The 16,868-nt window shown below is 33.7% G+C and overlaps 1 protein-coding gene across 3 annotated transcripts in view; it reads left to right on the top strand.

The window, feature by feature from the left end:
• The window catches only part of LOC130895327 (43 kDa receptor-associated protein of the synapse homolog), an 86,821-nt gene that overhangs the window by 22,067 nt on the left and 47,886 nt on the right, over positions 1-16,868 (top strand). For 2 of the 3 annotated variants that reach the window (XM_057802557.1, XM_057802555.1), the window contains exon 3: positions 14,276-14,423. In XM_057802557.1, coding sequence (XP_057658540.1) covers positions 14,276-14,423 — 148 coding nt within the window. Of the gene's footprint in view, positions 1-14,271; positions 14,424-16,868 lie in introns of all 3 variants that reach the window. The other variant, XM_057802556.1, reaches the window with a different exon arrangement.

Below are 16,868 nucleotides of genomic sequence, written 5' to 3'. Positions count from 1 at the left end.
TGCCTCAGTTTTGTGGGGGGCAAGAGCAAGCTTGTTGTCTCTCATCCAGGTATTTATTTTTTCCAGGCACATGTTGGTGTTAGTAACCAATGTCTGTTGGCTTTCTGCTCCGACTATCAGCGCCAGATCGTCAGCAAATCCTATTGTTACAGCATTACGAGTTAGTTCTAAGCTCAGCACGCCGTCATATAGTACATTCCATAGCAGTGGGCCTAGGACGGAACCCTGGGGAACACCTGACGTAATATCCATCTCCCTATTCTTTTCTAATTGCAGCTTTCTGTTTCTTAAATAGTTAGAGACAAGGTTTATTAGATATGTCGATATATTCCTTTTTTGTAGCTCTTTGATAATCAGGCTGTGACATGCAGTGTTGAAAGCATTCTTAACGTCAATTGTGACAAGGGTGCAGAATCTACTTTTGAACTCCGTTACAGTATTCAGTGCAGCTTCTACAGCCTGGATCGTGGATTTCCCTTTTTGAAAGCCATACTGACACATGTGCAACCCTCCTCTGTCTTCAAGCTCATCTTGTAGTCTTCCCCGTATGAACGCTTCTAGTAACTTGCTCAAGGAATTTAACAGACAGAGTGGTCTGTAGGAACTAGGTAACTCAGCTGGCTTTCCTGGTTTTAGTATTAAAACCATCTTTGCAACTTTCCATTCATTTGGAAATTCCTGTTTTTGAAGTAGTTTGTTCATCATGCCTAATAACCAATCTGGGGCACAATCTGCTACTATTTTGATAGCCTTAGGGGGAATTTGGTCAATTCCAGGTGATTTTCCACATTTGATACTTTGGGCTACCTTCCTTAGCTCTTCTGCTGTGAAGGGTGGGGCTGGAGCTTCCTTTTCAGGGTATCTCCACTTATCATTTCCGGGTGGAAACAGTACTGCCACGATTTCGGATTTCTTTTCGATGTCAAGCTCATAGGGTTTTAGAGTATTAAGCTTTTTTGCTACTAGCTTATACGCATCTCCCCATATATTATTATCGAGTTCTTTGCATATGTCGTTCCAGTATTTCTTCTTTGATTCCTTAATTAGGCAGCAGAGTTCCCTTCTATTGGTCTTGTACGCCTCTTTCATTGCTTCAATATCGTCTCGATTTGGGTTGTTTCTTCTCGCCGCACGTTGTTGTACCCTTCTTAATCTGTTGCATAGTGACCGTTTTTCAGCAATGTTTTCATTCCACCAATATGATGTTTCAGTCTTTAGAATTCGATTTTGCGTGCTGTTCTTGCTTGCCATCTGTATCAGCTTGGTTACTGTTTCATGACTCATTTCATCTGGAGTAATGGTAAGCAATTCTATGCAGGCTTTAAAGGCGGTCCAATCAATAAGGGGCCTTATTGAAGTTGTTTTGGTCTTCGCTCTATCTACTTTAATTTCGAATGCGATATATCTGTGCTCTGTCAGTGTTTCGGTATCAAGTATCTCCCAGTTGGTTACTCTTTGAGATACACGATTGGTTGCTATGGTGACATCAATAAAGGACTCGCTATCTCCTCGGATAAATGTGGGCTCATTTCCAGTATTCAGAACCACCAAATCGCGAGCGTTGATCCATTCCACCCAGTATTGACCCTTTTCATCGGTTACAGGTGATCCCCACATTGGGGACTTGGCATTTAGGTCTCCCAGAATAATGGCATCACTGTTGTTCGTTATGTGCTCCATTATACTGTCCACCTCAGTTTTGTAGTCTTCCATGCTGATGTTTGGGGATATATAGCAACATATCAGCTCAAGATCTTTGAGTTTGATAATTACGTGACCATCTCCGACTACGTGGTTTATTACGCTAAGCTTTTTATTCAGAAGTAGGACCCCCACATTATGCCTGCTGTCCTTGATCCAGTTTGCTTCTTTGGTCCTTTTTTTGTTCGGTTCCCCAGTTACCATAATATCAATACCTTGCTGAACTGCGGTGGCATACGCCATGTCTTGGGCTGTATAGGCACGTCCAACGTTGGCTTGAAGTATTTTAATATTGAACACTAAAGTTTTGACCGCGTGCAGTGCTGAGCCTGCGTCTGGTGTCACTAATTGCTTTAGATTTTTCCTTTACAAGCTAAAGGTAGTAAGGGCAAGCAGTCTGGTCAGCTCTGTGACCGTCTTTTTTGCATGTTAGGCAATAGCTTTTGTTAGTACAGTCTTTGGCCTTGTGGTTATCTTTGCCGCATTTAAGGCACATCTTCGAGTTATCGGTTCCATTGCATTCATTGGTGCGGTGGCCAAACTCCAAACATTTGTAACACCTGGTGATTTTGACCCTTGCTCGGACCTGGCACGGTGCCCACCCTATTCTCACAGTATCCATTTTGAGTAATTCGCTGGCCACTCTTCTTTTGACCGCAAGTGTAGCAGTTTGGTTTCCCCTCTGGTTTGGTCTGCAAGAGAGCACTCGGACGTCATCTTCTTTTGCGTTTGCTACGCTTTTCCTGACATCTTGCTCTATCTGTTTTGCGTTCATATCTCCGTCTATGTCCGAGATATGAATAATGTCTTCATCTCTTTTAATTTCTACCTGGGTATCTTTATCCTTGTCCATTATAGCTTGTCTGAGGGCGGTTACTTGATTTTTTTCTCCAAGTATCTCCATAAGGACATCACCCTTAGCGGTTTTCTTAATGCCTTTTACCTTAACACCCATCTCATCTATGTTCACACTACTCTTGATCGAACGGAGTATGTCAGCATATTGCTTTCCTTCAGATTTGATTATAATCTTCTCTGTTGTCGTCGCTGGTCCTCCCTTACTTGACTTAGGTGCTAGTCGGCTTGGATCTCTAGGTATAATAACTTGCACTTTGACCTCAGATCCTCTGAAGATACCTTCTGCGCACTTTCTAAGGTAGATTTTATCAATTTTGCCGAAGGCTACTACTTGAATTTCCGTCACTCCATGGTTTTGAACCTCTGCTTGCAGTTTGCCTAGCAACTGATATAGTTGACCCATGTCGTTTTTCCCTTCTGGGTTGACCTTGTACGGCAGCATGTACATGGTTCTTGACCTTGCTCCATTTTTGCCTTTGCTGAGTATGACCTCGGTGTTCGTCCTCACATATTCAATACACCCTTCCTCAAGTTCTTCGCACATAAGGCTTGTTATTTCCGGAAAGTTGCATTTTAGGTCGCTTTCCGTAGTGGTGGTCAAGGTTACATCAGGGTCTGCTACTATTACCAGGTCTCCTCGAAGCTCTCTAAGCGATCCCAGCTCTGTAACAACGGTGCTTTGGTAGCAGCTTTCTGGCCACTCGAGATGTATTACCTCTTCTAGCCCTGTCCATCCTTTTCTTGCTGTTATTTGCGTCTCAACCCTGGTACGTATTTCATTTGTAAGATCGAGTAACTCTCGTCTTATGTCGGTTTCATCAGCTTGGACTCCTATACTTTGTCTTGCGTAGCTAGGATTATTGTCCTCTGGTTTAGCTAAATTATTAGCAGTTTTGCTCTTACCTGGCGATGATTGCTCAGTATTGTTTCGCACCATCTGCGTGTGTCTGATGTTTAAAACATCCATTCTTCTGTTCAGGGTTGCCATTATGCTTACGAGCTCTCTCGTTATTGCCTTGATTTCAGTTTTTGTCTTTGTACTCACTTTGACTTCATTTTTTAATTCGTCGACTTTTTTATTAAGACTACCCAAGGCGGTCATAGCAGCAGTCATCTCTTGGCTAGTATCATCCGGGATATGCTTTCCATGTGAGTCTCGCTTTCGTTTCTTTTTGTCTGGACTGGTATTTTTTGCCAGTCCATCGTGACTGTTGTCGCTACTTGCTTCGTACGCCGTGTTACTGTGGCTCCCAGTCTTGTCATCTTGACGTGTGCCAGAGTTTGTCTCTAGGCTAGCAAAAACATCATCCGTGGCAGAGGCAGTTGAATCTTTGCGATTCATTGGTGGTGTTCTTGCCAATGAGGATCTCCTAACACTAGGGTCTGTAGTAAACATCCAGTGATACCCTGTTGGGGTCATATCTCCTTCATTTTGTCCTTTGTCTTCTAAAGACAATGCAGTTTTTTCGTCGTTTGAACTATTATTATTATTATTATTATTATTATTATTATTATTATTATTATTATTATTATTATTATTATTATTATTATTATTATTATTATTATTATTATTATTATTATTATTATTATTATTATTATTATTATTATTATTATTATTATTATTATTATTATTATTATTATTATTATTATTATTATTATTATTATTATTATTATTATTATTATTATTATTATTATTATTATTATTATTATTATTATTATTATTATTATTATTATTATTATTATTATTATTATTATTTTTATTATTATTATTATTATCATTATTATTATAATTTTAAAATTATTATTCTTACTATTATTGTTATTATTGTATCGAACCCTAGGCTCATAGAATTGTCCGTAGAGCTTTACCAAATTTTCAAATTCATCGACATAAGCCATAGCATCTTCCAATGAGCCAGGCTTTTTCAGGTGCATGTCATTTCGTATAATACCTGTACATCCTGCTATAAAGGTATTCGAGGCTGTTTTCTCGCAATGTTTAATTTGACATTTTTTATCTATTTCACTTAGATATAAATTATTACTTATCCTTTGTATTGTCTGACTTTATAGTAGTTGTAATCTATTACCGAATGTTATTGAGTTTTCATTTTTAAATGGTCTCGTTCTCGTTAACTCTTGCAATTGTATTAACGCTTCTTTTAATTTCTGCCACGTATTTAACTCGGTCCTATTCCCTACCATCACTTCGGCTCTGCAAACTAATTTTTCTTGAATACTTTTTAATACGTGATTATTAATATAATATTCATTATAAATCGTGTACGTATCAATTAATTGTTCGCATCTATTTATAAACTTGTTTAATATATTTATATTTCCATCATACGGTTTTATGTTTTCTAGTTTTAATTTAAATAGTTCCCAATTTAGGGTTTTTGGATTTGCTGTTAAAACTTTTTCAAATTCTGAAGTCTTTTAAGTTTAGTTTACAAAATGTATTTAGTAAATTATCTAAATCGTTCATAAAAATCAATTAAAATAATTAAATCAAAATTAATAAACTATCTCTTCATTACTCAAAGTTTGATAAGGATAGATAAAAAGAAGGAATAAAAATAAGGACATTGGCACTTACATTTAGTGCTTATGTACTGAAGTACGTAGTCGGAACTTTTTATCGCACTGTGCTTGAAAAATCACGACCGCACTAATCCGAATCTTATATTTTTCGGTACTCGAAAATTTTTTTTAAAAATTTATTTTTCACAAAAATTACAATCATTTTTATGTTATGGAACAAATACAATTATTATCACGAGCGAACTAATTATATTCATTCTTAAATGAACAATATTCAATAAAATAAATGCTGACAAATGTTTATAGAATTTAATCTTATTGCGTTTTATTTTAAAAAATGTTCTGGAATTTTCTTCAAGTAACTGGGGTCACTTTTTGATACAACCTGTAGAATCATCACATTTTTCGACCGTAATATCATAGGTATGTTTCAAATTAATTTAATTTTTCAAAAATTCTTTCTAGCGTCTATTTTAATGAAATTAATAACGGTTTAGCTTGAATCCAATGTTTGTCGTTCTCTAATTAATACAGTCATGAATGTCATTTTCTTTGAATTAATCGCTCTAATATTTGAGTTATTTTGAGCATTTGGTTAGCTTAGTACATTCCCTTCTTTAATTCAATTATAGATTCATTTTCTATTCTAAGGATTTTGAATAAAATGTCAATAAAAATTTATTTTTAAAAAGGAAAATAAAACGGTTTCATTATAACTGTTTACTTGAGGCGAATCACCAAAATACTGATTTGTGGATTCACTAGTAGTAAGTGAAAATAATAGATTTACATTCAATTCTTATCATAAAAAGCGAAAAAACACCGTTCTAGAACAGAGGTCGGCAACCTGCGGCTCGCGAATTACATGTGGCTCTTTGAATGTGAAGTTATGGTTCTTTACTTCCATACGCAATTATTATTGATTTTATAAAAAAAAGATCTCTCAGCGACTAGTAATCAAGTCTATTACGTTTTAGGTTTTAACAGATTGACTATGAAAACAGAAATAAACCCGATAAAATTTTTTTGTTTATTTATTTCCTTAAACTTAAACATGAAGTAATAAAGAAAATGTTGCAGCGGATATATTTTGGTATAACAATGATTTGTAGGAAAAATTCATACCAGGTCTCAGATACTCTTACTCTTTGAATCATAAGATGCTTTTTTTTGTCAGATTTATGTCTTTCTGGTCCAAAAGAAGAACCTCTAGAATTGCTTTTGCTCTCAGGACAAACTAGAGAAGATATAGAGAATGTTGTGCAAAAGTGCTTTGAAGATAATTTGATCAATTTAAACAAAATAGTTTCATTAGCAACTGATGGAGCGAGAAGTATAACAGGAAAAAATAAAGAGGCAACAACGATTCTTCAGAGCAAAATTAACCACGAAATTCCGATGTGTCACTGCCTAATACACTAATAAGCGCTTTGAGCCCAAATATTTCCGGACGAAAAAGTTGAGGTTATGAATTTGGTAATCAAAATTCTCAAAGGTATCATGTCAAAAATACTATACCATCACCAATTTAAAGAATTGTTGAACGAAATGGTAATTCAGTTTTCTGACCTCTTTCTTCATAATAAAGTGTGATAGCTTTACAAAGAAAAGGTGTTGAAACGCTTTGCTTTGTGCTTGAATGAAATAAATATATTTCTGAATGAAAAAGGCATTAATCACTCTGAATTGAAAGTGGTTGCAAAAATTTTTATTTACGGTGGATATCACAACAAAATGAAATGAACTAAATATAAAATTGCAATGAAAAGAAAACCCAGATTATGTTTTGGTAGAAGAATTGATTTGTTATGGGGAACAAAAATTATTCTTTTTGTAGAAAATACTTAAAGCAGTAGATTACTACATTATCAATTTTAAAGCAATATACTATTGACACGAATTAATTGAGCACACATAAAAAAATTAAGATTGAATTGGCTGACAGATTTGAGCAATTCAAAAACAATAAAACCCCTCTAGCATTCACAGTGTATCCTCTCAACTTAAATAGTGATGAAATCTACATTGAGCCGATCGGGATTGAAACTGGATCTGTAGAAATGCAATTTATCGATATAAAGAATAAATCTTTGTGGAGTGGAAAATTTAGGGAGTTGAAAAGCAAGTTAGAAGAGTTTGAGGTCCAGAAATTTATGTACGTAACGCACCAGAAATGGACAACAACAATAAAGAAAAGCCGCGAGTTGAGGCTCTTACATTCGACTCTTGGAATAGTCTTCCAGATTGCTACAGTGAGGTGAATAAGTTGGGATTTGGCGTGCTGACTATTTTGATAAAGACTTAAAGAAAAGTCAATTTTATCTATCTTTAAAAATTATTAAAAAAACTAATTTTGAAACAAAAGAGAACTAAAATCAAGAAGATTTAGGAACATATAACAGGTAAATATCTAATATTATCTAATTTGTTGTGAAAACGCTACAAATATATAAATAAATAGATATTTTTTTCTTGTGAAGTTTTTTTACCGAAAAACTATATTTATTCGAACACTACTTATTATTCACAACAAATAATTTTGAGGCTCTTTGAAAACTTTGAAATTTTGTAAATTGTAATTGTTGGCTCTCGTGACTCAAAAGGTTGCTGACCCCTGTTCTAGAACATTATTAATTATTGAACTGAAGAGTGTTGAGTTACTTTGAAAAAGTTCACGCTACTTATTTTCTCTATTATGTGTTCATTTAAAGAACAGACGAAATAATTTGGTGAAAATTATTATTTACTATAAACACATGATAATAAATAATATTATAATTCTATAGCAAACAGCATTATTAATAATAAATTGGTAAGACTTATCAAAGCGGATACTATACTCAATTCATAGTACATGGAGCAATAAAATAACGACTTTAGGAACAGTAAGTGCAAAACATTTTCTAGTAGTCTATTGTCAAATTAATAACGACGCTTATTAATTAATATTGAAATTATTCCAGTAATTTTATTCGATAAATTGACGTATACGTATTTGTTTTCAAATTTCTTTCCATCAACATTTTGTTGTTTTGTATATTCTGTTTTCTACATTTTAACAGGGGTTGTGAAATTATTCTCCTCGTATAAATAGTCATTCCTCTCTTTCGGAAGAGTGGATAGCTTCAATTATTTCTAGAAACAACAATTCAACATAAAATAAAACCGCATTTGTGAATTTAGTTGCGAAAGCTTCCGATAAGTTTTAAGAACTAAAATCCTTTTGAGAAATACCATAAACGGTTTTTTGTAATAGACTAAACTAAATCACATCAAAAATAAACAACGACTTAAATTTGCCAAATACCATAAGCTTAAATTTCGAAAGAAGAATAATGTATTCCTTAAAAGTCTACATATATTTTTATTGTATATTTTTATGTTTGCAAGAAAAAAAATGATATCGTAGCTCGGTGACCTAAATATCTATGTGAAAGTAAAAATTGAAGGAATAGAAACTAAAAAAATTATTATTATGTAAGGCCAGCTACAGACCGTATTGAAAATAAGGTATGAGTAAAACCAATATTACCTCCTAGAGTAACCCACTAGAAACACTACATTAAAATATCCATTCAGTGAAGGTGAACGTGTTTATTTACCGTAAACATTTTAGTTTCTCAGACTCAGTACTAGGCCCTATTATGTTCCTGTTTATAAACGACATTGCTTATATTTGCAGACGACAGTAGTTTTCCCTTGGAGTAGCCCTGATCTCACGGCACTTCATTGGACCATATCTAGTGACCCAATCATCCTTGAATCATGGTGCGATTCTAATTGACAATTCCTTGAAATGGAAGTTACATATTGCCGCCGTATCTAAAAAAAGTTCCTCCTGTTTTCACTGAAATCAGTTTCCAAAGAACTGAACTTATCTACCTCCTTAACAGTATATTATGCCCATCTACGATGTGCCCTTCCCTTCTGGGGTACGTGTGGTGCGACTCAATTCGAGCGAATCTTCATACTTAAAAAGAGAGCTGTTAGATCTTATACTTACATCAAATATGCTCAATCTGCACAATCAGCGTCTTTTAAAACTTTGATAATTATATTGAATACAACAATTAAAATTGCAAATATAAATTGATGATAATTTGAATAATAAAACGTTACAGAAAACGTGTTTCTATTGGTTACTGCGGTTGTGACGTAGAAAGTAAGTAAATACTGGTTAGGTGGTCGCCACGTGTCCCCTTTCAAACGCTATTCTGTTGTTGTGAGTGGAGGTAATTGGTTGTTTAGTGCGATTTGTGTTTTGTGGGTTTCAAAGACTATTCTAATTGAAATGTTAGCCGAAATAGGATTTATCGAAGCAGGATCGGACGATCTACCTAAGGTAGGTGCATTGCTACGTTATTTGTTAATAATCAATTATTTTCTTCGGCTGAAATACGTGAAGTAAAAGCAGATACGTAAGTACTACTAATTTGACTTTCTTATAGTAACGTCATTATCACATTTGTGAAATCAACCAAAAATAAGTCGAGAATAAAGATTAAAATTTCTCGATATCTCGCTTCATTTTCGAGATATCGATACTTGAAGTTAAAAAAATTTATTTTTGTTTAATATTTGTATCTATCAACCTAACCTAACATAACTTAACCTAACCTAAAGTTTTCGTGGTGCACTTTGAGTGTAAAAAGTTCAAAAATCGTGAATTTTTTACAGCCAAAATTGTATAAAAAATTTTTCTGGGGATTATTTTAGTTTTATTTCATTATTTTTTTTATGGGGGGCTTCGACCCTTGACCCCAGACACCGAACCCTGGTCTGCCCAAAAGCGACAGGCCGCGATGAACGGGTGAGTTTGGTGAGGGGAGATTGGAAGAAGGTTAGCGGGTAAATTCGGAACGATTTTTTACAGTCATTTTTTTATTTGGTTTATTTTGTCGTAAAAAATAGGATAAATGATGTAAAAATAATTGCTAGAGAACTTTTTCAGGATAATTTTGAAATATTACAGTAGTCTGGCTTTTCAATTATAAAACAAACGAAAATAAATAACTTTTGAAATTATTCAGAACGTACTTTTTGCTCGAAAGAGGATATTTTTACATTAAATAACTATTTAAATCTTCAAACTATCATTATATATTTTTTTTTATTTTATTAATAATGAAAAACAACCGACAATTCTTTATGAAAAACATCAAATAATTCATGTATTTATCGTATGTTAAGTTATATTCATCAAAGAGTGATGAAAGTTATCAAAAATCTATTTTTTTTTAATATAATTTTGGAGTATCAGGGTAAATAATATAAAAATTAAATCAAAATTGTTTATTGAATTACAATATTCATATTGAATTTGAAGCGATAAAATATTCATTTGAAACGAAGTATTGAGCAACATCTCTTCAAAAAGCGAATTTTGAACTAACGTTTGATTATAACGTTAAGTATAGATATCAAAAAATTTCATTCTTCATTTTCGATTTATTTTGGTCTAATTAAGCCAAATCCGTTAAATCGCGGCGCCACGGAAATCGTACTCTTCTCCTGTATTATAATAGACAGAATATGTCCTGAGCACAAAGTACACAACCGAGATTATAATGTTTCCCCTCAAGATTAATGAGAAGATGAGAGCATTGTTGAATCAACATGTGATGATTGTGCAACATCTTTAGGTATACAAGAGAAAATTACTTGTATAATTCTATATTTTACTAATGTCAACTTTTTTAGGTGGTTGCAAGCATGTCGTTACGTTTATTATGTGGGTGCACAGACGTAGTGAGGAACCTGCAACTACTGAAGTGGCCTGTTATTGGACTAAATCAAAATTATCGGGAGTAGGCAACAAAATTAACCTTCCTAGGCGCGTGGTTTCTTGTGAAGCGGTTAATCGCTATGTTTCTCTCAGATACATGCATGTAAATAATGTATTATTTTATTTAAATTTATCAGTTTACGCCTTAATAAGCTTCTTTAATATTCTACTAGCAATATTTACTTATCTGGCTACCTATAATACTTGCAGGCAATTTTGAAAAAGTGGAATTATTTAATTGTATGGATGTTAATAGAAGCAAATAATGGTAGAAGATAAGAATAAATTGCAAACACGTGAACAAAAGTGTTTAATGCTTATAATATTTGAATTCCAAAAATTAATTAATTACCTGGTTTACAGGTACTTATATCTAAAGTATCTAAACAACTTTCGCAAATAATCTTTGAATGTTTTTTCAAACACAGTACAATCTCGCATTTTTGACAACGATAAGACCTGAACGATGTTTTCTTATTTTGTTGCTGATAGCATGGCCGACAACTTTGTCGTTTTGGTGCCCTCGACGTTTCTGGTTCAGGTTCTTGAAACTTATATTTTTGTAGCAAGGTTTTCAAGTTCATGGGAAGATTTTCAATTTGGGCTCTCTTCCGAGGTTGCTCGTCTACCAAATTTAGTGCTAATTTTTTCAAGTACTTTCAAGTAAATTCATTTTGGTTAGCCAAAAAAATGGTCTGGAATTCAAACCCGCTATGTTCATAAGATGATAAAAAATCACCATTGGCCATCTTCTGGTTGATCTGCCAACATTTTAGGATGCACAAAGTTTGTCGACAACATCTGCACCGGATCATTGGAAACTTTTGTAGATGAAACGTGCATGCTTGAAAGTAATACTACAGTCTTTCCCTGTTTCGGAACGTATGAAACGAGAGTTTCATCTCTTGTGTAGTCAAAAGCACTGCTAAAGCATTCGCGATCCTTCGGTGATACAAAATCCGGGGGAATTTCCCTTTTATTTTTTCGTATTGTGCCTAGATATGATATCTTTTTTTCTCCAGTTCTTTTACTAGCTTTAAGCTAGTAAACCAATTATCCGCAATAACATTTCGACCGGATCCAATTATGGGTTTACAAAGCCGCATTACTACCGAATCCGCTGAATTGGACTGTTGGAAAGGTCCTTCAGGTTGTAGTCCACAATATATCTCCATATTGGCGGTGTAATATAATTTGGCACCACTAAGACAAAATATTTTTATTCCATACTTGTTTGGTTTTGATGGAATATATTGCCTAAATGAACATCTACCTTGAAAACCTGGCAACATTTCATCGATCGTCACATTTTGGCCTAGATGATGTTTTTGGCAGTTTTCGATGAAAACAGTAAAAAGCTCTGTCACGGGGGCCAATTTATCCACTTAACGCCGCGTTGCTCTGGTTTCTCTGTTGTCAAATCTTAGACACCTTATCAAAAACCTAAAGCGTTTTTCAGACATTGTTATCCGAAAAATGTTTATTCCTAAGCCGTCAGTGGCCCAGAAATCGCCAAGTCGTTGATGAGCTCCTTTGAATACACCCAGCAAATATAATAGCCCTATAAACCCTCTAATTTCAGCTTTGTGTGTAGGTTTGCAAATTATTTCCCTTGCAAATCTCTGACGTACATTATCTATGTGTTGATTAGTATATTTTACTAATAAATCTAAAATGAAGTCCGTGAAAAATAAATTCCAACATTTGAGCTCCGTTTTGGCGTTTGTTGTATCATTTCCAACCACACCCGGTAATCTCATTAGAATATTATGGGGACGCATTTTTGAAATTTTAGGAGGTGTTTTGTTCCATTGTGTACCATCTTTACCTAATTTTTTCAAATTAGCAAAAAAAATTATTTGAACATTAGTGTACTTACCAACAAAATAATTATCAACCTCTTCCGTGGCTTCATCTTCCTCTTCGTTGTCAGTAATTTCATGTTCGGTGTCTGAATCAATGGATCTTGTTTCGACCTGATCCTCTGAATCTGATTAATCAGATTCATCAAAAGCATCGTCGGCGACATTGACACTAGGTTCATTATTTTCCTCAAACATTAGTCGTTGGAGTTCTTCGACATCTTCCGGTTTCAAAAAATCAAACACTTTTTTTGCAAAATAAAGTCTAGCACGTTTCCAGATCCTTCGTCAGGAAACTTTCTGCAAGATTTTGTTTCTACTGCCAAGGAGAAAAATTTAAGTTGCCATATATTAAAATATTTTGTAAAGGATACATCTTGTAATAAATTAATTGTACAGCAGCTTCTGGTGAGCTTTATATCAGAAGGAGGTAGCACTGCAGTTGTTTTCCTGGAATATGCACAAAGCAATATGAGTGAAGAAATGTGTCGAGAAGCTTGTAATGCCACAGTTGTAACAAGTTGTGGCATCAACTTTTGAAGTTGCAAGATGTAAAACCCCAATGGGCTCGTTAGTGGAGCAAATTATGGGCAGTTAAAAAAAAAGGAAACTATAGCAATGCAAAAAGGGAAAACACAAGAAAAAAAATGTTGCCGATCATTGAAACACACATGAAAATTGAATTAAAACCTGTAGGATTACTACTATCACCCCAGTATCCTTACTTAGGAGCATCTCCAGATGATATCAATAATCAATATGTAGTTAAAATAAAATGTCCTTCAAGTGCAAAAACATATAATTTATATATAAAAGATGGGTTGATTACAAATAAGTGTAAATCACAAATAATTTCTGGTGTAATAATATTAAGTCTGTTTACTTACTTTCTACGTCACACAACGTCATACTCAGTCTTGTGACAACAAATGCGTTTTGTTATGTTTTGTTAAGCTATAAAAAAGTATGAAAGTATCCTATTGCCTATTATATAAATAAAAAAAATACATGGAGTTGGACCACCCACAACCGCCACTACACACTAAATTGTTAACAAAGTCCACGATATGATGTTCGAAATAGAATTATAGGACAAATTATTGAAGAGAGTGGTCTCCCGTACCAATAGATTGTGATGAATATGAAAAAATTGGTAACCAGATATTAAAAAATGCAGTTTAGACTTTAGAATATGAAACTAACGACATATGCTCCAGATTTGGCACCAAGCGATTACCGGTTGCTCCCAAAACTCAAAAAACACTTGCGTCGTGAACGTTTTTCTCCAGATATTGGAGTCGTATGTGCGGTAAATAAGTGAATTGTGGAGATTAAACAATCTTTCGATTGAAGCACAAAATAAATGATAGAACATCAATGATAAAAATAATTAAAATTGAATTATAAGTTATTCTCATAGAAATCAAACCACATTTGGACTGATATCAACCTGAATGACATCATTTCTATTTTTTCGCGTTTTGAATTTATCATAATTAATATCAGTACTTTCTGTTAAAGGTAGACCAGGGTCTTCGATTATACAATCAACATAAGCAACAACAAGCAGTTAGAAAATGGAAATCAGCTCTCAAGGCCATTCAAAAACGGGAGGATAAATTCAATTTACTTGGATACCTTTATCTAGCTTACATGGATTGGGGCAAATACAGGTAAATATTAAGTTTCGTTAAACAATATAAAATTTCCTCAGCCACTGATTGAACTGATACGTTAGTATCAAGTAAAGCTCATAACAATTATTGTAGCAGTAGCCACGATTATTTTGAGTCAGATAATTATAGTTCATTATCCGATTTTGTAGTGGATGCGAACGTCTTTGCTTGCTAGATATGATTACGTTCGTTTCTCTATTCTAGAAACATAAATAACAAGAATATTATTTATCGTTGATTCTAAAATGTTATTCAGACAGGCACTTTACTTGGGGACACACAAATTGACAGAAGCTATCTCGTATTTTTTCCTATCTTTCCCATATAAAATATCGAAGTTCCTCTTCGTTGTAAATTATTTCATCTTCATTGTTTGCATACTTGGATTTTATTTCAAAATTATCTAAATTGAGACAGACTTTTCCTGTAAGACTAATTTCCAAAAGTGATGATATCTCTTGGCCCCCACATAGCCCTGACATGAAGCCTCTTGATTTTCTTGTGGGAACACCTCAAACATAAAGTCTACATGAACAATCCGAGGAACATCTGTCAGCTACAGGAAAATATCCATCAGGGAATGGCAGCAATCACCCCAGATGTATTGACAAGAGTTTTCATAAATCTACGTCGCGTTTAAAGGAGTGCCATCTTCGAGAAGGCCGTCATTTAGATGATGCTATTTATAAAAAATAAATTTCATTTAATTACATAATCATCATATCTTTTATTTCAACATTACCTTATGTATTTATTTTTTAGCCTATACTTAATAAATGCACGTTCCATTGCGCCACCCTGAACATTTATTGGAAAAATGGCTTGGAACAGTGCTACACCTTTTTATTCATTTTTGGGAGGAATCAATAGAATGATGGGTATTACAAAACTTTCTTTTTTATGAACTCACTAAGAAAAAGTCAGTGCGACTAATATCTTCTATGGAATTTTCTATTACTATTGGTCCATTCGTTACTATAGTATTTTGAAAAGGGTTGGGAGCATTTGATACTTGAGTTGGATCCATTTTGGCAACATCTTCTAGGTTTTTGCAAAGGAAGCATGTCGATTCATCGAACGATAGGAATACTCTATATGCTGCATCTTCAAATTTTATGACATACGAGGATGGTAATCATCATCATTTGGTGCTACGTAAATTTTACGTCGAAAACACGTTTTGGTGAGATTTTCAAAAAGCCTATTTTTTGGATTTCCTTTTCCATGATGTCATGTAGTATTGATGGACAAACATTAGATATGATTATTCGTTTTCTTTGCTTGGGATGATGAGTCGTCGGATTCTAATTTGGTGTTTTCTAGTGTCTAAAGTTTGATACGTGCCAGTTATATACATATATATTCTATTATTTGACATTTTAGAGGCGAATGAAATCTTTTTGGAATTAATGATAAGTGTTATGGCCACAATATAGTCACCGACTATTAGATTATCATTTACATTTAGTACGATTGCTTGGTCTTCATTTGGAAGCACGTTTAAGACTAGTACTTGAGAATATTGAAGTTGATTGTTGCTTGGAGAAGGATTAGTAGTTCAATGTAGACATAAATAGAAGCCCCAATTGCAGATTGAATAAAACATTGTAGTATTTTTATGACATATACATAGATATACATAGATAAATTTTGGAGACGTTCAAATCGACGAATTATCCGATCCCATACAAATACAAGGGGAAGATGACAGAAGCAGTTAGAAAATTGTTAAAACTATCTGTATATAGAAAAATACATATAGTAAAATCATCATCTAAGTTTGGGTTTTCGGATACGATCTTTTTAACTAAAACATTTTCAAGGATGGCCGAAAGTCGACTGTAAGTTTGTTATTTTAAATAAAACGCCCTGTATAATAATACATTTTTGGCATTAACCTAAAATTTTAGTATTCTTTTGTCTAAAAATTTTTTTCGAAAAATGCATACTTTATGTAAAAAACTTGACCGTTGCAGACCCTTATAAATAATTTTTTTACGATCATACCTTTAAAGATATGAAAATGGTTTCTATGCGGTTGCTTTCAGCAAGGTCAGACGTATTTGAATCTATGCTATTTGTCATTTTATACAGGGTGTGTATAAAAAGTGTTCAAAGTTTAACTTCAAATTTCTTTATTTTTTTAAATAGAACTATCCCATTTGTTCTATTTTAATGCATTTAGGGGTAAAAAATAAGGCTACTAAATGTATACTTTCCTGTACCCAAACCTTACTGTTATCCAGATATTAAATATTTTCTGTACATGAACATGTCTACGTTTGAGTTTTCGGACACGATCTTTTCATCTAAAATATTTCTACTGTAAGTATTTTGCCATGTATAGATAATTTCAACTCGTCGTGGGACACGTTCTACCTATAATAGAACATTAATAACAATCCAATAGTTATGGTATAGTTGGGTTGATTAATTCAGAAG

Source organism: Diorhabda carinulata, chromosome 6, assembly GCF_026250575.1.
Source record: "Diorhabda carinulata isolate Delta chromosome 6, icDioCari1.1, whole genome shotgun sequence".
Taxonomy (NCBI): Eukaryota; Metazoa; Arthropoda; class Insecta; order Coleoptera; family Chrysomelidae; genus Diorhabda; species Diorhabda carinulata.
The sequence above is the reverse complement of the archived record's forward strand: the minus strand, read 5'-3'. Positions and strand labels throughout refer to the sequence as shown.